The 21,691-nt window shown below is 39.3% G+C and overlaps 1 protein-coding gene across 1 annotated transcript in view; it reads left to right on the top strand.

Moving 5' to 3' along the window:
• LOC118426420 (syntaxin-like) overlaps positions 1 to 21,691 on the top strand; it is a gene marked incomplete in the record, with an annotated part of 66,181 nt that overhangs the window by 32,533 nt on the left and 11,957 nt on the right. Inside the window, 1 exon segment of the mRNA XM_035835793.1 lies at positions 20,488 to 20,562. Within this exon segment, the coding sequence (XP_035691686.1) occupies positions 20,488 to 20,562 (75 nt within the window).

Here is a 21,691-nt window from a genome sequence, read left to right as displayed (position 1 = left end):
TCATTAACGAGCACCAGGCTATCCACAGGAGAGCAATCAAATGAGCAAACGGGGCTTGACTAGGTTGGATACCAGGCTACATTTGTATGTGTTAGGTTCATTAACCTTGGATGTTATTGATTTCAACATACAGCGTACTGCAAACAGATGTTTCGAGAGATAACATAGTATTGATAAATACCATTTACATGTATACAGCTTGTTTAACTTCTGGCATGTTTGAATTTTCATCACCAAACACTGCCATCTAAAGAATACCATCTTTAAATCCCACGTTACCATTTAGATCTCAGAATGCATGTTTTTACCTGATCCACTTATATGGCATGTCATATGGACATGTGTATTCACATGAATTCTTCATATTTCAATTTTCCTAAAGTCTAAAGATAACTAAAGAATGCTATTTCAAAATCCAGTGTTACAGTTAAGAGAGCACTCATGGTATGCAAAACGTGTGTTAAATGGACACTACTTTCTTGTCTTCTGTCGACATTTGCCCCCCCCCCCTTTTAGTAGTGCCCTTTATTGCTAGCTTTCAATGGTGCCAGTCCAAATCCAGGTTATTTCACCCCTCCATCTTCAAGTGCCAATATTGAGCTGTTCCATATGTAATCATGATGTATACTTCTACCCTATGATGTAAGAGGTACAAAGATATGCTTTATCGTTGATAGAGGGAATATATGTACTATTGAGCTATACATTACTCATAGCCAATTTCGGTGCCATATTTAGAATGGAGCCCTCTGTAATTAATCTTACGCCCTTCTTTTACCCTCAAGCAAAGCAGAAGTTATAACTGCCCCATTTTCCATGATGTATCTGGTATATTGGTTTCTAGATGAGGCCGCTTTTGGGGGTTTTCTTCAGGATTTGTATCAGAGGAAGGTCCGCCTGGCAGGAGAGGATTTTGCGCGGAGCTTTTCTCCCGGTGTCGAGTATTGATTGTGACACAGGCAGGATGGACAGGGCATTGATTCGGCCCTCTTGGCTTATCCCTGTCCAAAATCTGCCTTTCAAAGTTTTCCTTGACCTACATCACTGTTCTTCCTTCATGTGTGACAAGGAAAAGATATCTGAAATGTATTCTAGAAGTTTGACTAAGCAAGTATCTCACAGGGCTTCGCCTAGACCTGTTGGGGACAAACTATTCTTGCAAATCATATTCTTTTGTCACTTTCCCTTGTTGAGGGTCTGCATGCTCTTTTCCGTAAGGCGTAGGCAGCCTATTTTTATTTCCCATAACTCATAGGGAAAACCATCTTATCTACGTAATTCGTAGCGAGGCGACCAAATTCAGCATAATTGCCTCCCTTGATTTGGCGTAATGCGTAGGGGGTTCTTCTGAATTCAGCGTAAATCGTTGTCGGGACCCCCCATGCAGACCCTCCTTGTTGGCACACTGACGTGTGACATACGTGTAAAATGTGAACTCTACAAGCAAGATCCTCACATCCTCAGTTTAGCACCCAATTCGATAACTTTATTCGAAATTCCACTGTTACCACTGAATCAAAAACCAATGCACGACGATCAAGACTCGTCAAAAAGAGATTTGTAGTGATTGTGCCTGTTGACTAGTTAACCCATTCGCAACATTTTGCCAATTGCAGTTTTTTCACATTCAGATTTTCACAAAAATTCTACATTTCAGGGACCAATGGTCCACTGTTGGCGACAGATTGGTGATAGCAAATGTCTTTTGCAAACGGTCACCACCAGGAGTGGCCTTCTGAGATGCCTGCTAATAGGACAGATATTGATTTTTCGATGGACGGGGAAGGAATGTTGTACGGTTGTGTACCTGTAAATACAGGTGGTACATAGAAAATCACAGGCCTCACAAGGACTGGTTGATTGCTTTTGTTGCATAGTCCCAATATTTGCATAGCTTAAGTAGCTTAATTTTAGCATTGCATAAGTAAACATAGACATGAAGTATTCAGATAACTTCCTGGAAGACTAATTCAAGATAATGATACTCATATTGGACTGGAAGTGTTAATGTTAATAAGTCTGTAATTAGCTTTATTTGTGCTAAGTTTGACTATTGTATAAATATACTGTACAGATACAGAGAGTAGACCAGATGCATAGGAGTTTTGCTTATATTACTATCTTAATTGTTGCTAAAGGTAGAAGTCTATATATTTATTTAAGAGTTGAGTAAATGCCATATTCAAAATATATAAGTACCTGCTAATCTGACCAAAATCTGGTCCGCTGATTTTTTTTAGGTGTAAATAAATTTTTTTTTAATAAAACAGTTTTGTGGGTTTACCACCCCTGATTAGACCGGAGATATTTTGCATGCAGGAGGAGGCACGACTTGAGGTAAACGCCCTGCGTGAGCCGTTGCCCTTCTGTTGGCATGACGCGCAGCGCTGTGAACCATCCAGTTCCTCGCACCACCTGTAAATGACTTGTCAGGCTGCCAACACCCAGGCCCCATGCTGGGCGCGTCATTCCCCATTTGCACAGTAATCCGCGCTCATTTCTTCAATTTGGTGATCAGAAGTTCGTTAGATAATCCTGGGAGAACACCTTTTCGCACCTTCCGGTAGATGCGAGTGAATTTGTGCGCGGTGCGTGCTGGGGTGAGGGGCGGTTCGCGCCCGTTAGCGCCGCGGGATTGCCGCCCATCGGAGAATCCTGCAGCCGTCCCGTGCATGCGGTTATTGATGGCATTCAAAAATGTGTCGGATGATTTTATAGCACGTTATGGCAGTGGACGTGACTTGAATCCCAGTTGCCATTTAATGCCACCGCCATCCCTCCATCAAAAGTCTGTCTTGTATATAATTCAGAAGCAATGGGAAAGCAAATATGCTGGGGAGAGGAGAATACTAGCACGGGGGCCCGTTGGAGTTAATTGCGGAGGTAGAGGAAATTGACTAATTTGGTGGGTGATGTGTAGTTTACAGAGATAGATAGTCCACCATAGATAGAGCAAAGTCAAGTCAGATTCACACTTTCAGTACATACGTTCCATTTGATGCATGACTTGAAATACTGGGTGTTCATGCGCTTTTATCCACCAATGATAGAGGTATTTGGACTGCAGATGTACCGGTATAGCATTTGTGCAGGGTTACACAATGTACTAGCGTATACTACGGTATAGTATATTCTGTTTGACATTTCAGTGTAAGAAAAGAAAGAAAAAACCTAAAATTTTCGTATAACTTGTCTGAATTTTCAAATTTAACCTGATGTTCAAATTTAACCTCTGAAAAAGGCAATGAGGTATGTAAATAGTTTCACTTATTCTCTTCGCCAATGGCGATAGAGTATGTTTTTGTCGACTTGGGTCTGTATGTAGGTCAACAGCATATAACTCGAGAAATTGTAGATGGAACTTTGTGATTTTTGGTAGGTGTGTAGCGGTTGTCGAAAGGAATGCCAAGTTCGAAAACGGTTTACCTGGCGTTTTCCTACGGTACTGCAGCGAGCTTGGTATGTTTTTTGCAGTTTGTTTTGGGCAGCATAAGTCAAAATCTAGCTGGGCGATTTTCAAGAAACTTGGTAGGTGTGTAGCGGTTTTGGAGAGGAAGGTCAAGTGCGAAAATGGTTTACCTGGCTCTTACCTACGGCGCTGTAGCGGGATTTGTATGTAAGTGCGTTTGTCTGTAAGCAAGATAACTCGAGAACCCTTGAATGGATCCTGATGATATTTGGTAGGTGGGTGGGGGTCAAGAAAACGAAGGTCAAGTTCGATAATGGGCCCCCTAGTGACTGCCTAAGGTACTGCAGCAAAACTTTTATTTTTGACACTTCGTGTTTTGGATATGCTGTGGTCATGATTTTTGAGTGGTAGATAGCCCTTGGGGCAGAGAGTAAGTGCTGTGAGTTTGGACCCCCTAGCGGCTTTTTGGGAACTGCAGGCACCGATTTCCTTTCAAACTTTGAACGAGAATAACTCGAGAACGTGTTGACGGATCATCAGGATTTTTTGGTATGTAGATAGAATGAGTACTTAAAATAATAATCTACATGGAAAGATGCATTTAATTGTAATCAGTGGCCAATTAACAGAAATAAACTGTTTTGTATATACATGTATCTCACTTGACCTATATCTATGGACACATCTGTTTGACAGATGTTTTTGCTGGAGGAAACACTGACAAGCCTTGAGCTGGACACTGAAAAGCTTGAAATTCTGATTGACCAGGGGTGCTATCAGGTCATCTTGTACAATCAGGTCTTGTTTTGGTAGCATTTGTGGGGTTTGGGGGTAGGTACTATTTAGTAATAGATGAATAAGACCTTAAAGTCTTAAATAAAGGCATGATTTAGTAATACATGAATAAGACCTTAAAGTCTTGAATAAAGGCATGATTATTTGGCGAAGAGATGGGTTTGTTGAACTCTAGTTTTTTATACATTCTTCTTTATCGTATCTTGTGTACCAAATTTTCTCTGTGCACCTAAAATTTTCACCAGGCATGTGTACCAGGTCAAATACAATGTTTGTTCCCCCAAATGTAATTGAAAGGCCTGGATATACAAAATTAGATAATTAATTAACAAGCATTGAGATTCAGAAATGCTCTATGGCACGAGTAGCACTAGCATCCATTTCAAATGGCAAGCTTTTTATCCTAGCGACTGTATTTATGGGTGTCTGTCTGGGTTGTACCCATGTAGCAAGCAATAGGATTCAATGACTTTTTTGTCCTAGCTTGGAATCTAGCATTATGAGATATTAAAGTAGTCTTCCTTAATAATTTTTATGATTTATATCCACCTGTATTAGATGATTGAAGTGAATGACCATTTAACATACCCGCACCCCTATATATGGAATGACGATTATGTAGATACTATAATGTGAATACAATAAAAGACAAATGCTATTTTATCATAAAATGTAGTTGATTTAGCAAATAGAGAACTGTACTATATTATTTAGGCTAGTGCAAAATATAATTAATCATGTATAAAAACGCATAGTTCATGAATGATGCATCAGATAAACGTGCCACAAAAACACATTTTCTTTTATTTGTTCTATAGCTATAACTGAAAAGCAAGGAGAAATTAGTGAATTTCATATTTATCAACTCAGACCTGTACTTAGCCCTGTGTGGCAAAAATTGCTGTAAAGGTCTTTATTCATTCGTAAAAATTGAAAGAGCCGTTGCAGTATTGTCACCAGTGCCTTGCTTATCTGATAAAAGAGAATGACCTGTTCCACTTACGATAATCATTAGCAATTATTGGTAAATTATGATGATGATGATGATAAAGAAATGCCCATGTTGAGAAAATGAGTAATATTTGTGTTTTAATTTTAACAGCGTAATTAATCTTTTCCCTGTAGAAGTTCAGATTGGCAGAAATATTTCTGTTGCTTGCAGCATCTGTTAATCCAAAACCCAGATTTCTTTATCCTAACCTTACCGTTGCATTCTGTGTGACAAGCAGCTACTGTAATTCATGCAGGCATCTTGAAAAGGACTTTTTGTTGAGATTTCAAACTGTAAATCTTTTTTGGCAGATATCTGGCACTCATTCTGATTCCAACAAGAAGAAAATCTTAGACAATCAAATTTTATTTTGAGATGTTCTTGTAAATTACAAACAAGGAAAAATAGGTGATAAAAGCTTCAAGATAGAGTTTGACAGAGCAGGAATTATTCTAGCCGGAGCCTTGGAAAGCCCCGATTTATGCAGGTTCTATCATTGGGTAATGGTTAGAGGTGCAGGGAATATGGGAAAATCAATGGATGTCTCTCTGTGGTTCATACATTATAGATGACTGTGCTAAATAATGGCAGGAAGCTGTGGCCGGTGGTGCTAGGTGGGGGAGTTGTTATACTGTGATGTAGTGTAGCAATGCTGATAGTGTCTGGTAAACAAGCACTTCCCGTGCAAACACGTAAACATAAAAAGTCTCTGAAAAAATTGAAAATGCCTAAAACAATTACTAAATAATGGCAGGAAGCTGTGGCCAGTGCTGCTAGGTGGGGGAGTCGTTACACTGCAGTGTTCAAAATACCCACTTGCCCACTTGAAAATGCATTGAGTGGAGTCTCAATTACTTTCCAGTTTTTATTCAGCCTGCTTGTCCTATCTATTGAAGGATAAATGTATCCATAGACTTGTACCCATTGTGCACAAAATTCCAGTTTGGCATTAAAAATATAAGTGTCCTCAGGCATTTCAGTTTATTGTATCACTAGAGTTTTGGCCCAAGTCTGAAAAAAAGATTTCCCTATCTACCTACCCTGTTTTTTCAGTACTGAAACAGGAAACACAACATTTTTTTCCTAGGCCTAATCAACTGTAGATAAATGATGTTGCCAAGTTGTGACGGTTGCAGACAAGCTCTAGTAATAGTGCGTCTAACTCAAATTCAGGTATGTGATTTGGAATTTAGGGGCCGATAAATTTACCAACGGCAAGCTTAAGCAGGTACCTCAGATTAGTTGTATATGAAATTGTAGGCCGTGCTTATTTATTTCTTTGTTTTGAATATTCACTTCCTTCAAAAATGTTTGTTAGATTTGTGAATGCTTTGGCTTGTCAGGTTTGATTGCTAACATAATGCTACATGAATATCTTGCAACTGTACCGGTCCATTAATCAATTACTCTTAAAAGAAAATTAATGTTCAGTTACCTCTGTCAGTGTGATTACCAATGTGGAATAAATGGTGATCTGCGAATTTTCATCTTGAGCCCTGCAACATAAAGAAAAATAACTTTGCTACAAAGCCTGGTAACATAACGTAACATTTGGGCTGAATTTCAAAAGAACTGAACGAAACTGAACATCTGTTATGACCTAAGAAATGGTGATGCTGGTTGGTACGTCCTAGGATGACGCAGATTGGACTTAACTGGGATGAGTAGTTCTGAACTAGCAGTTCATCATGACTACTGCTTAAATCCACTTCTTTCAGCTCCAACTTTTCCACTTCTTTCCACTCTAACTATTTCTGGGATCTGTTTGTACAAACAGTACACTCACACTATCTCAATGAAAAATGCAGGTGTCGTTTTGTGTGTGTGTGTTTGTGTGGGGATGTCTGTCTGTCTGTCTGTCTGTCTGTCTGTCTGTCTGTCTGTCTGTCTGTCTGTCTGTCTGTCTAGTGGCACATTGGTCAGCAAGTTTCCTTGCTGTTTCAGTAGCAGGATATACAGAAATGTATTTTCACAGGGAGGGGTTGCCAGCCCTACCTTTTTTAACATATTTGAGGCACCCCCTTTAACATAAGACCCCATTTTTGTCCCTTCTGAAAGACCTAATTGCAAGATGCCCTTCCCAGGATTTGAACGAGTCCCAATTGGTACCAAGAGCTTATCCGTAATGCTGTTGAGCTACAGGGACATCCCTTTGGTACAATCTATTCAAAATAATCTTTGCTAAGCCACATCCTCCAACTTTGCCATGATCCTTTCTCCCTTGATCGAAGTTCCTAAACCAACCTGATGAAACTATTTACAGGGTTTCTCGTGTAGTATTTGAGGATTCCAAGGAAACTTTAGGAAGCCATTTACCAGTTTGATGAAGTCCTGTGTCTGGATATCTTGCTGACTTAGAAACATCCTTTTTTGGTGATTGTGCGTGTTTCATTGTCCTGCATGATTGTTTCAATATCTTGCAGAGATATAAACAGTGTTTGTCTGAATCTAGGGAAAGAGATGAAAGCTTAAGGGGAGTCCTGGATTTAAACAAAAATGCTTGGAATATACTTCTATCAGAAATAGATCATTTTTTGGTATTCTAAAATAGACCAGACCGGATCTTGGAAAGTCAGGTTTTCTCAAGTATATTCTCATTCAAGGGGAACACTTTGGGCATGCATTTACTTCTGCTAATACTTTTTGTTAGTGAACATTTTTCATATGCTGATAGGTGTCACTGAATTGCACCCTCTAATAATTTTTATTCCTAGTTCAATGACAGGAATGTGCTGCATATTGAGATAAGGTGAACCCTTCAGCAACTGGTGGACTTGACTGAAATACTAGGTGCATAATATTTTCAAAAACTTCATGTTTCCGAAATTTTGGGCTTTTGCATTGTGCACCTAGTGTTTTTCATTGCGCACCTAATTTATGCACCAATGGCAGTCAGGGCTTTTGCTTTTGCACATCTATCTGTAAATGCTCTTTAAAACTATCCAACGAAGATGCCCCTTCTGTGTTTGGTGATAACAAATTCCACTCTATGATTGTTCTGGGAAAATACGAATTTTTGAGCACATCAATCCTAGTTGGTAACTCTGTCGACAGATCGTTCGCTTCTCGAGTCCAAGTCCAGAGGTCAGACTGGAAATAGGCTTCCCGGGCTGCTGGGTAATGGAGAAACCAATTTGGGGGCATTATCCGTGCGATTTCTGTGTGTTTATTTCTGGCACATGGAGAAAAGCACTTCACCAGGGCCTGATCGCAATCTGGTTAACGGAGTGATTGAATAAAGTGGACTGAAGGCTCTTTTTTGTCTGTTACAGAAGACATTACGTACCTTTGTGCTGCCAAATGCACAAAATTGTGTATATAGAAAGTCCAATGGAGAAATAGAATCTTGAATTATGATCGACAGTTTCATGTCTTGCAACAATAATTGCCAGGGCTCGAAATACTTTTTTCTGCATACCTGCACTGGTGCAGGTAACTTTGAAAATCACCTGCACCAGACAAATTTTACCTGCACCACTCTGAATTTAGAAAGTATGGATCATATTAGATTGTTGAGGAACAATTTTTTTTTCTTTTATACTTTATCAATGCAGTTAATAACAATCCATACACACCAACATCATTGGACATTTATATTGTATAAAAGCCAGTAATGGACCAGTGCAGGTAAGTGCAGGTAGACACCAAAAATACCTGCACAGCTCCAATTTTACCTGTACTAACCTGCATATGCAGGTGGTATTTCAAGCCCTGAAAGAACATATTAGAGAAGAGGGAAAGAAAAAGGGATGTGTCAAGCTAACCACGACAGATTATTTGTCTGCTGAGCTAACTCCTGCCAACTTGACACATCCAAATGAAACATAGACATACAAAATGTATAAAAGTTCAAACAGACAGTTTATACCTGACAAAGTCAGGGACATGTTTGCATGCTGTGGTACTATAAATAATGATGCATTTTGTAAATCTTAAAACATTTACTGTAGCTTCTTTTCGTGGTAAAGCCTCCACAGCAAATTTACGACGCTGGGAATATGTGTCTGAGCCTACTGTACTACAGAATCGTTTTAGCCACAAACTTTAAAAAAACTCAGTAAATCTCCTTTGCGCTTTAACCAAGAAATGACTTCCATGCAAAAAATGACAGAATTTACAGTATTGTCCCTGCTAGGCCTCTCCTAGTCGGTGTGGATCTCTTTTGTATAACAATTGCTGTAGCTTTTATCCTCAAGTCAAACCAATTTCCAGTACTGAAACAACCACACATGACTGATCACCAAATAATGATCATGCACATGCAGTTATTGCAATCAATATTCCCCCCTATTGTCGACTCAAACTATAATGTGAATGAAGGACAATGTAGTTAGATTTTGGTGATATACATAACAGGAAAAATGTGGGACTAGTTGAGGTGTACACTATGTAGAAGACATATGGTAAATTGTTTGAGCAATTGTGAAAAAAAAAGAATAAAAAATAAATAAAAAAATTTAACGGTTCTTGGTGGAAGTCAATGTGCAGATGTTGGCACATCGACGCACCAAATCCATAGTGTGTTTTTGGCACACAGTTAGACAGATTGGCCGAAGAGGCTCGGTGGGCGTCACTCCACTGTAAGGGAAAGTCGTGTAAAGTGCCTTTCCCAAGGGCACAACGTCGGGGCAAGGTGGGAATCGAACTCGGAACCTTTTGATTCCGAGCCGAACGCTCTACCAGTTACGCCACGCCAACGCCAAAAAAAGAATGTTGGAAAACAATTAGATAATTGAACCTTAGTTTGTTTATTCCTGAAAGCTTTTCTTTGAGGTCATGAGGTAAGAGGCAAGGATCGGACAAAGTATATACAGTTTACATCATTTTAAGACCTAATGAGTCTTCTAAAATTATACACAATTTTATATACATAGATTAGTACAAAATACATAATAATGATAGTGAGATCTGCTACATGAATCATAAAAAGAAAGGTTCAGATTTTGTGAACTGTTCTCATGAAACTCTGCTGTGAGACCTACAGAACAACCCAGTTGACATATGTTCCACTTGCTTCTCATCCATCTACATGTATCATTCTTCATTGTTGCTATCAGTATCAGATTATTCTGCACACAGCACTTAATAATATCTTGCCTTAAAGTTATTTTCTCTCAAGCAGTAAAGGACAACAAAAACTGGAGGCTCTATCCTAATCAGTAAAGGTATATCAGTGATATTAGTGCCACACCCCTTTCTTGGAACCATGTGAAATTTTTGTGGTGGTTTTACTTGACAATGTATGTTTGTGGTCTTAGAGGTGGCCTCTTGACTGCAAACTTAAAACTATTGTGAAAGTGCTTCTTCTGTGTGTCTGCTGTCCCCTTATTCTAACAGCCAACTAAAACCACCATGAACACTCCAGCAAAATTAAATCCCAGAGAAATGTAAGACATTTATGATTTACACTACTGTAATTCCTGATTTTTTCAATGTACTGTTATGTTCACGGTTTTCACTGTGACGACTATAACGTGAACTTATCATTACTGATAACAAATAAGTCACAGCCTTTTTTAATGCGCACTTGTCTCGACAGTGAACAGTAAGTTCCGAGAACATGTATTTTCTCAGACCGTGAAAATTTGGTACCGTGAAGACAAAGTGAATTACAGTATGTTGTTGTAGGAAATATTTTTTTTGGGTTCAGTGGTTGAGACATTTCTGCATGCCTTCCAAGACAAAAGGAAAGTTGCATTCTCTATTCTTCTAATGGTATTTTTCATTCTTTGAGTGAAACATAGTGATAAGAGAGAAAATCGTCTTCCAGAGGCCCCAGAGGGTAAATGCTTTTACCTCACAAGCTAGTCTATTTACATATTCAGGAGGGACAGCCAGGAAGTTTAATTAAAGCACAGTTGTAGATTTTAAGTGAAGGTAAAACGGGGATAAAACCCATTTGATACATGATAAATGGTAATTGAAATGAAAGGGATAATAAAATGCTCCCTGGGCTGTTTTACGTAGAGGTTCCTTAATGGAATAGCCTTAACTCTGACGTCAAGTGCATTGCCAAGGCGCCACATGTAAAAGCCATATATTATTTAACAGCTTACAATCATCCCTATGTAAAGTACTGGTGGATTGGGTGTAATGGTGTCAAACCAAATATATCTAGGCTTGATCCAGAAAAACAGAAGGGGGGAGAAGGCAAAGAACAGAAATATATGAGAAAGATTCTGACCATTAAAACAAGTCACATTATGATTTATATTAAAGGCAACCTAAGCAACATTATAGCATCAACAGTGGAGATAATCTGTATCTATATAATCTGTATCTATATAGCCGGTATAACCGTCCTTCGGCATAACACACCAGCTTCGCAGGCACACGGTGCGGCAGCAGATGGTTACATTACACTGAACAATCCGTCACACCTAACTCCTGCATATCTGTCTGCAAGCGTTCTTTAAAACTATCCAGAGAAGATGCCCCTACTGTGCTTGGTGATAACAAGTTCCATCTGGATAAGGCCATCTTATATTCCCACCTTTACATCATTATTTCATACCTTCATATTAAAAAATTGACTTTCAAAGTTGAAGTTCTACAACCCTGACTCGGGCTAATATTGCTAAGGTTGCCTTTAACATCCACAGGCATAAATCAGTCTGGTACTTGAGGAATTTCGCATAAAAATATGACGACCTTATCAAGAAACACCTTGATTTTTTATTTTGTACATACCTCTGGGATTACTGAAGCTGCGTTAGTCAAGTAGATCTCGTTAAATTCTCCCCTTCTTTATGTGTGGTCTTACTGGGTACACGATGGAGTTAGGCCTAGGGGAAAATATGTTGTGTTTCCTGTTTCAATCCAGAAGAAATTTGGGTCAGTAGGTATGGGTTATCTTTTTTTTTTCTTGTAATTTTTTTTAGGCTTGCCAAAACTCTGGCGATACATATTAGAATAGAGTTGAACAAAGTAAATTGATATACACTTGTCTTTCAATGTCAAACTTTCATTTCGGGCATAATAGATACATTTATCCTTCAATATTGTACAAGCAGTGTTTTTACTTCAATAGGAAGCAGGCTGAACAAAAATTCTAACTGGAAGCTATGTGACTCCACTGACCACCCCCCAAAAAAGTTGGCAGGTCTTTCTAGGGAAGGTCGTCAAACAGGAAACACAACATTTTTTTTCCTAGGCTTTACCAGAGTTTAATATAATACATTGTGATGTCAGAGAGAATTGATATCGTTGCCCAATAATCCTAGAACAACTCTTTGCATTGGTATTGTAAAGCTGATGTAAAGTTATTGTTCTAGTCTTTGACTGTATTTCTTTTATGACTCTAATGATTGTATGTCTTATATGTCATACCAGGGCTCGAAATACCACCTGCAAATGCAGGTAAAATTGGAGCTGCGCAGGTATTTCTGGTATCTAACTGCACTTAACCTGCCTGTACTGGGTTTTATACAAAAATGTCATATGATGTGGGTGCATATGGGTGGTTATTTAGCTGCATTGACTATTACCACCTATAAAGTACAAAAGAAAAAATAGCAGTGGTTCCTGAACAATTTTGATATGATCCATACTTCCTAAATTCTGAGTGGTGCAGGTAAAATTTGTCTGGTGCAGGTTATTCTCAAGTCAATGTTAACTGCACCAGTGCAGGAATGCAGGTAAAAGTATTTCGAGCCCTGCTGATACAGTTACTCAGTGCTCAAAATACTTTTTTCAGCCAGTTTGTCCAACTGGCAACCTGAGTCAAAAGCCAGGTTGCGCCATGAACATTTCAGGTTGCCCCACTTTCAAGTTGTTACTTTCTTCAAATGAGCTACTTATCTATTATCAATTCTTCCAGTTATATGTAACTATGTAATATGTTTCATGTTATCAAAAAATAGATACAAAAGCTTATGCGCATATGTGGGGGAGAAACAGTGTTCCAACTGCAAAATTTCAGGTTGCCCAGTGTGCAACCTTGGTTTAAAATTAAGTTGTGCAAAGCAAAATGTGGTTGCATTTTCAAGTGGGTATTTCGAGCCCTGGTTACTGTAGTCTTTCCAGGAATGTACCAATGACTTTACGAGGTCGCGCTTTTGTGATTTATGATTAGTTTAATGCCTGCAATGTGCCTCATGACGTAGGCTTTTAGTTTTACAGCTCTGTACATGTGTTGTAATCCAGCTGTGTGGGACGATACATTAAATCCGGCCGAGTGAAGTTCATACTTGTTTAGTGGGATTAAGGTTTCAAAAAAGCAATTTCAGAACATTTGAGTTCGGAGATCTCATACCTCTATGAAATACTGTAAATGCATTTAAGTTTGCGGGGATTTAATTTCGCGGTAGCGGGAAAATGGACTTTTAGCGGTGGTTTTAATTTCGCGGTTGCACCATGCACTGTAGTCTCTCACTGTTATGGAAAAATGTTCGCGGTGGTTTTAAATTCGCGGTGAAGCGGCCGCCGCGAAAACCGCGAACATTAATCCACCGCGATTATTTCTGCATTTACAGTATTTGGACTCTTTGTAGATTTGTTGTCACTCTGTGACGGAGGGTAACCTGGGACAACAGAGTATTGTTTTTGTCCAATGTGATTTGTCCACTATGGCCATATGTGTTTATTAATAAGTCTCAGGGGCCTTCAACTTTGACATATTACCCACAATGCAAATATTATAACAATGTGCATGCACAGTTAAAACTGTGAAGTAGCTTGGACTGAGTAGAATAGTGTATCTATCTGATCCTGTTGTGTATTCATTGATTTCATCACACTTAACACTGTCAGTATACACAAGTGAAGCTTAGAGCTAAATTCCATATAGAGATCTTAACAATATGTACTCAACTTTCCTTGACTGCTTTATTGACTCTTCTTATCTTTTCCTGGAATGGCCAATACAATTTTACAGTGGTTGGCCGGGCAGTGGTACTTACACATGTATGCATACACACACATATATATATATATATATACAACAATGTACATGTGTCCATAGTTAGGACTGTACCATTCAAAGAATTTAGGGCAAGCATTTTGTCATACTAGTTTTTCAAATTATACAGCTGCCAAGAGTCAAGAACTATGCATGCTGTGAATTTATCAAGGGTGCAGTGGCTTTATTTCACTAGGTATTATTATTAGGGAGGTTCTCCCAGTGTTTTAATTTTGTTCTAAATCAAGTTTTGAAATACGGGATCGCAATTTCATGGTAGATGGAAGGAGAAAAGAGGTTTTTGAAGCTTGTTTCAAGTTTGCTGTTGAAACAATTTTGTAGAAATGCATATTTGTCACCAAAAAAAGCATGAAAATTTCAAACACTAAAATATTTACAGTATTCAATCCTTGGTATAAAGAAATAATTTGAGGTAGTGGATAAAAAATACATTTCTGACTGCCCCATCTCGCAAAAATACATGTATTTTAGAATGATGAAGTCTTTCATTTACAAGAATGTAGCGCAGTGTATGATAAATGTAGCATACTCCAGGCTGAAATTGAAATGGAAAATCGTTGCTGTACTGCAGCATGCCTGGTAATGGAGATGTGTCACAGTTTATCAAATCTCCTGCTTGACACAGATTTAGATAAGAACGACATCTATATTGCATGGTGCATGAGCAGTTTTTACATGGTACAGTAACTAAATCCATTTATTTTCACAGGAACTAGATTTTGCAGTAGATGGAGGAAGGAAGTTTTCATGGTATTTTGAAAATGTTTAAGTTCCCAGTTGAAACAATTTTGTAGTACAGTATAGGTATTAGTACACTGGAAATGCATATTTGTAGTATCACAAATTTGTTGTGGGGAGGTCACCTTGGAAATAGAACCACTGCAGACATTTCAAGATTTGCAGTAGTTAGATGGGAAAAGGTAGTAAGGATTTTTACTAGGATGGAAGAGTGAACATTTTTGTAGTAAACTCAATTTAAACCTGTTGTTTGGAGCTTTGAGGCTTGATAAAAGAAAAATTAGACACTTTGTTTATGGCATACTCAACATTCAGGTTACATTTTCAGTTTTGGTCAATGATAATAGAATCAATTTCGTCAATACTGTGCCATTTAGATAAATCCGTTACCAGATTCGATCACATGTTGCAGAAACATTGGCATATACTTGTATCATGTATGAATGGCAAATCTCGCCACAATCGGCTGATCTGAATGTGTTTACGGAGGTTATGTTTCCACTTTTCGATTACGATGATGGCATGGATTCCGTCAATAACGTGCCATTTCAAGCCAAATCCGTTATAGCACATTTGACGACGCGTCACGGTCACATGGGCATCCACTGTTTATGTGTGACAAATCTCTTCCCTGCGGCCGATCCGAATGCGTTTTACAGATTTCTTCTGCATGCTTCGGAATGATTCACGCAATCAATACAGCAAATAAGAGGGTCAGGCACATATAACCCGGCATATGCCCAGAATACACAACGTCGTCTCCCCTTTAGCCAGCAGGCCTTTGGTCCGGTTGAAGGTACTGTAAATGCATTTAAGTTTGCAGGGATTTAATTTCGCAGTAGCTGGAAAAAGGACTTTTAGCGGTGGTTTTAAGTTCTTGGTAACACCATGCACTGTAGCCTCTTACTGCCATGGAAAAAATTTTGCAGTGGTTTTAAGTTCGCGGTGAAGCGGCGACCGTGAAAACAGCGAATATTAAACCACCAGGAAAGTTTCTGCTTTTACAGTATATAATTGTGCTCCCTGTCTGCGCACCTTGAGGGGCCCGGGGCCCAAGGTCAGAGGATCAATGCCAGTGAGTGGGACCAGGCCACTCCTGAATAATGAGCTGAAGTTAAGGATGAGATGGAGGCGGGCAGGAGACGACTGTGGAATCCAAATTGCCCGGCCTGTTTCTACCAGCTGTCCAAGTCTTTGTAATTTCTTAGATAGTTAGAAAACTCCACTTAGTGTAAATGCAGAAATGTTTGTGGTTGGTTTATATTTGCGGTTTTCGCTGTGGCCAGTTCACCAGTAGTCTGTGGAATCCAAATTGCCAGGCTCAGTTCATCGCTACCACTACCAGTGCTCCAAGTCTGTCTTTGAGCAAACTCCACTTACTGTAAAATCAATCAATAAATAAATAAAGTAAATGCAGAAATGTTTGTCACTGCGAACATTTTTCAATTACAGAATGTGACTATAGTATATGGCGCTACCGCAAAGTCGAAACCACTGCAAACACTCTATACTGTGGAATTAAATCCCTGCAAACTTAAATACCTTTACAGTAATACAAGCTTTGTGAATTCAATCAGTGAGCAAGTTGCAATTGGGGGGTATGCAAGTCTTGAGACATTGTGATGGGTTTGTTTTTGCGCTTTCCACCACAAATTCACAACAGAAGGTTTTTCGTTGTCTTGCAGCTGAACTGTTTTGTAGTATAAAACAGAAATGCGTGTTCGTGGTGTCATGAACTACGAATGTTTTGAGAATTACAGTATGATACACCATGGTTGCCTGTCATGAGCCCTACATACATTTGCCAAGAGAAGGTGTGCAGTTATAATGTGATCTGTATATAATTGAGCACTGTATGTGGAATATGCAATATATTAATCACCAGCATAAAGCTGCCTGTCAGATGTACAGGAACTGCGATTCAATGCTGCTGATTCTATTGTCCCCTGAACTACAGCATGTAAGGCCAAGAGGAGTCTGTATGGGGGGATCATCGAAATGCTGTAACCGTCAACTGGGTGATTTGGGAAAGGATCATTCCATAATTGTATTCATGGGGTGTCTAGCATGAGCAAAACTAGACTACAGACTCTGGCACAACCTTGGCACTTCTTTGTGACCCTTTGGGCAATCTGGAATTTTATTATGCCATACAAAGAGTTTGTCAATACTGCTTATTGATAAATTCACGATAGCAAATAAATGTGCTACGTAGAATTAAAGAGACCAATTACTTTTCAGTAATAATTTGCCAACAACTCTAATTGAATTAGATTGGGTCAGCTACGATTAACAGTGAATTGAAATGGCTCGCTATGCCTTTACAGAAAACCGGCACGCATTAGGGATGTATAGAGAACTGCCAAAATCATTAAGGTACAGAATACCAGAACGTCAATGTGCCAGTACTGTACCTTAATAGACTTACACTTATTTATATCTGTTTGACTTGTGTTAATAAATGTGTGTCAATCCTACCAAAAATATGAAAATCCAGGTGGTAACCAAGTTCTCAGTTGAAAGGAGGAGGTACTGTAAATGCATTTGAGTTTGTGGGGATGTAATTTCGCGGAAGCGGGAAAATGGAGTGCTCTCGCTGGTTTTGCGTTTGCAGCGTCGCGAACATAAAACCACCGCAAACGTTTCCGCAAGAACAGTTGATTTTAATTTTGCAGTGAAGTGGTCACCGCGAAAACAACGAGCATAAAGCCACCCCAAACAGTCCCCTTTTACGGTGCTGAGGTTTGCTGGATGTAATCATCACTACAGATCAAATCTCATCAATATTGCCCACCAGGCCTGTGGAGTGCCCTGATTTAATTAATCGACAACTGGAACGCTGACCCGCAGTGATACATGTGTGTGATTGTGGCACTATGAAGAATTGTGGCTAGGGGGTAGTTGGCGGTATTGATCTGTTCATTAGTGAATAGGTCTGAAGGCCTCTGAGGTCAGAGGACCATCAGCATGCCTAATGTATCGACTCGTCCTTGGTAGCCTGGACCATAAAATTACTGTAACCTCAATAAGTCAACTTTTTATCATCAATGGGGTTAATCATAAACCGCAAATATGCTATGATAGTACCCAAGTCCTGGTTTTAGTAACAATGGTATACAATTATTCAAAATGTTGATGTATCAATATTAATGTATGTGGATTGTCTTCCTTGATAGCCAGGCACATAAAACTAGTATAACCTCAGTCAACTTTTTATTATCATGGGGTAAATCATAAACCACAGATGATAGTATCCAAAATTGATATTGGTTACAGGTAACAATCCTATATGATTATTACTCTGTGACTGGAGGGTAACCTCCAGCGACAGAGTCTTGTGATCACTTTATGCATTGAGTGTCCGCACAGTGATACCTCAGTAATTTTCAATATGTTACGAGGCATCTACAGGGGTTTTTGCCTTGTACATGTAATTATAATATAATTTCTGTTAGATGCTTGATCAACGTGACATCAATATTTTGCCAGTTGTGTTTAATATCTTTGTATCTGACACAACATTTGGAAAGTATTGAGGGGATAATGTCCTTAAGCTTATATAATATATGTGCAAACATGACCTTATACAATATGTTCTGTCAAAGTACTATGAAATCTTGATGAGGTGATCTATTTTCCAATATAGAAGATCTGATCTTTGCCGGTGAGTCTGTTGGATCGCGTCATTGATAGGATTAACTTGAAACCAGTGGCAGCATGACAATTCACACTGAAGCCCGTAACAGGGATCGAAATACTTTTTTTCTGCATACCTGCGCTGGTGCAGGTAACATTGAAAATTTACCTGCACCAGACAAATTTTACCTGCACCACTCTGAATTTAAAAAGTATGGATCATAGTAAATTGCCGAGGGACCATTGCTATTTTTTCTTTTATACTTAGTAGGTGGTAACAGTCAATGCAGCTACTAACAATCCATATACAATGTACACCTGCATCATAGAACATTTACGTATAAAACCCAGTACATAGACCAGTGCAGGTTAGATGCAGGTAGACACCAGAAATACCGGCACAGCTCCAATTTTACTGCACTAACCTGTATATACCCAGTACATGTACATGGGCCTGTGCAGGTTAGGTGCAGGTAGACACCAGAAATACCTGCACAGCTACAATTTTACCTGCACTAACCTGTATATACCCAGTACATGGACCAGTGCAGGTTAGGTGCAGGTGGACACCAGAAATACCTGCACAGCTCCAATTTTACCTGCACTAACCTGTATATACCCAGTACATGGACCAGTGCAAGTTAGGTGCAGGTAGACACCAGAAATACCTGCACAGCTACAATTTTACCTGCACTAACATATATACCCAGTACATGGACCAAATACCTGCACAGCTCCAATTTTACCTGCACTAACCTGGTATTTCCAGCCCTGCTGAAGCCTGTACATAGGATGTGTCAGGAACAGTGAGGGATGAGCCAAGCCTACTGAATAATTCACTACAAAGCCCACATGAAGTTCTCTCCCCGGCAAAAGGTCGAGATTTATGTTTATTGATGAGAAACTTTGTGCCGCGGGCTGGTTACAATGTAGCTGTCAAATCTTCATGTCTTCAGCTGTTGTTGGGAAAGGGCCTGCGTTTTGTCCTCGAGATCTTATCGCCTTTACTCTCTTCTACTTTGGTATTGAATGGCACAAGAGTGAATACTCCATACTTTGTATTCTTCTGCTGGATATATATAACGCTAGTTCACCTTTATCCGTTACTTAGGTAACCTATATCCTTTGCTTTTAAAAACAGGGTATTTGCGGATATCACGTTGACGGACGTTGGTTTAAAATTTCAATATTTTCAGTACATTGCAGTTTAAAACTACCACCCATCGAATTGATGTGCCTAAATACACTGTTTTGCCATACAATGGATATAGGTTTCCTCTCAGATAAAGGTGAACTAGCGTTATTTCTTGCATAGAAAGATGGGTGGCATGTATCTTGCTCAACTCCAAGTCCCGGGAAGAAGAGATAAGATGTCTTTGTTCTCGGTGCATTAGTATTACCGGTATGGGGTCATGGGCTATGTTTAAGAGCCGTTTTTCTTTATCTTATTGGGCATGGCTCAACATGTAATGTACACTCATATTTTACGTAAAATTTTTTGTGTCAGGTGGTTTACGTAGTGCGTTAGGTTCGCTGTTGATTCTTTTATATATAAATTATAATATAGTAGTAATGCAAGACATGGTAAGAGGTCATCGAGAAAATAAAACCATTTTTGAACGCTTCATGACAGTTTGATTGATGCAACTTATGTATACAAATTACCTTATCTTAATCTGACAGGATGTAATGATTTTCTGTAATTATGATGTAGCTGTGAAGCTAGTGATAAGAGTACTATTGGGTCACTTCTTTGTGGACAATATCTGATGTCTCTGTTCTCTCAGATTGTCTTGATCGAAGGTTGTAAAAAGTTTTTGACACATTTGCATGCTGAGCTTAGTAGTTCTTGACTTGGAATGAACGCATGTGTGTGTGTGTGTGTCTGTCTGTCAAAAAGATAACTCAAGAACGGCTGGATGAATTGTTTTCATACTTGTGCCTTGGTGGGGTGTGACAAACACTGGAAATGATGAGTTTTTTTCTTGTGTTTTTCAGAAACAAAAGAAGAGCTTGAGGATCTAATGGCAGACATCAAGAAGACTGCCAACAAGGTCCGTTCCAAGCTTAAAGGTAAGATCCTTTCTGAATAGTTTCATCAGGTTGGTACGCCACAGAGACTTTTTTTCAACAACCATTGCTTTATTCTCACCAACATGTTGGTGACCGTCTGTCACCTTCTTCAGGTCAATTCTGACTGGTTCACACATTGTACTGCAGGACAGGTGTTGCTGCTCACAGCTTTTGCAAAAGCTGTCTGTGCATATGTAATTACTTTCCATTTTGTGACCACATCTGAACACAGTAAGCAGAGACACCTGTCCTGCAGTACAATGTACAAATGTAAACCAGTCAGAATTGCCCTGAAAAAAAGTGACAGACTGTCACCGAAACGCTGGTGTGAATGAAAGCAATGGTTGTATAAAAAATAGTCTCTTTAAAGGTAAAAGTTCGACTGGCTCTCAACCCAGTCCAGTCTGTATTACTTTGTTCCAAAATCATTATCAACAAGCCAGATCACACTTTAACCTGGCCATGTACAGCGTAATGCATTATGGGTAATGTGTCAAAGTTGACGGCCCCTATGACAATATATAAACACAACACGTCTGGATATGGACAAGTTAGGGGCCTTCACCATTGACATATTACCCACAGTGCGTCACGCTACGCATGGGCAGTTCATACCGTGAAGCGGTTTACTATGTACATGTATTAGTAAAGCTGTGATCACAGATGGGTTCTATTTCAGATTCAGCAGTTCATCTACCACTTAACTAGGGAATCAAAGGGGATTATCATATAGCCAGACGCCGCGGACCAATCAGAAGGCCCCGTTCCACGTTGGTTATGACGCCGTAATACTTAGATTCCCGCCAGCCCGGCGTGTATCGTCCTTCTGATTGGTCAGAATGAATCGGCTCCGTGAGGCTCCTTCTGGATTCCCTAGTTAAGTGGTAGATGAACTGCTGAATCTGAAATAGAACGTTTCGAATATTTTCTGTGGAAACTTTGGTTTCAAAATGCAATCTGTAATCTCCTTTTAAATGTATGTACCAAAGAACAAATTCGATAAAGGAATTCACACGTATGGTACCAAGGGATCTATGCGTCATACAGGAGTTTGTAAGTTTGGGTAGGCTATATGATAATAACGTTAATAACCCGCCTGTTCCTCGGTGTACATGGTGTCATAACGCCC

Source organism: Branchiostoma floridae, chromosome 11 (assembly GCF_000003815.2).
Source record: "Branchiostoma floridae strain S238N-H82 chromosome 11, Bfl_VNyyK, whole genome shotgun sequence".
Classification (NCBI taxonomy): domain Eukaryota; kingdom Metazoa; phylum Chordata; class Leptocardii; order Amphioxiformes; family Branchiostomatidae; genus Branchiostoma; species Branchiostoma floridae.
This window is presented reverse-complemented; position numbering and strand designations above follow the sequence as displayed.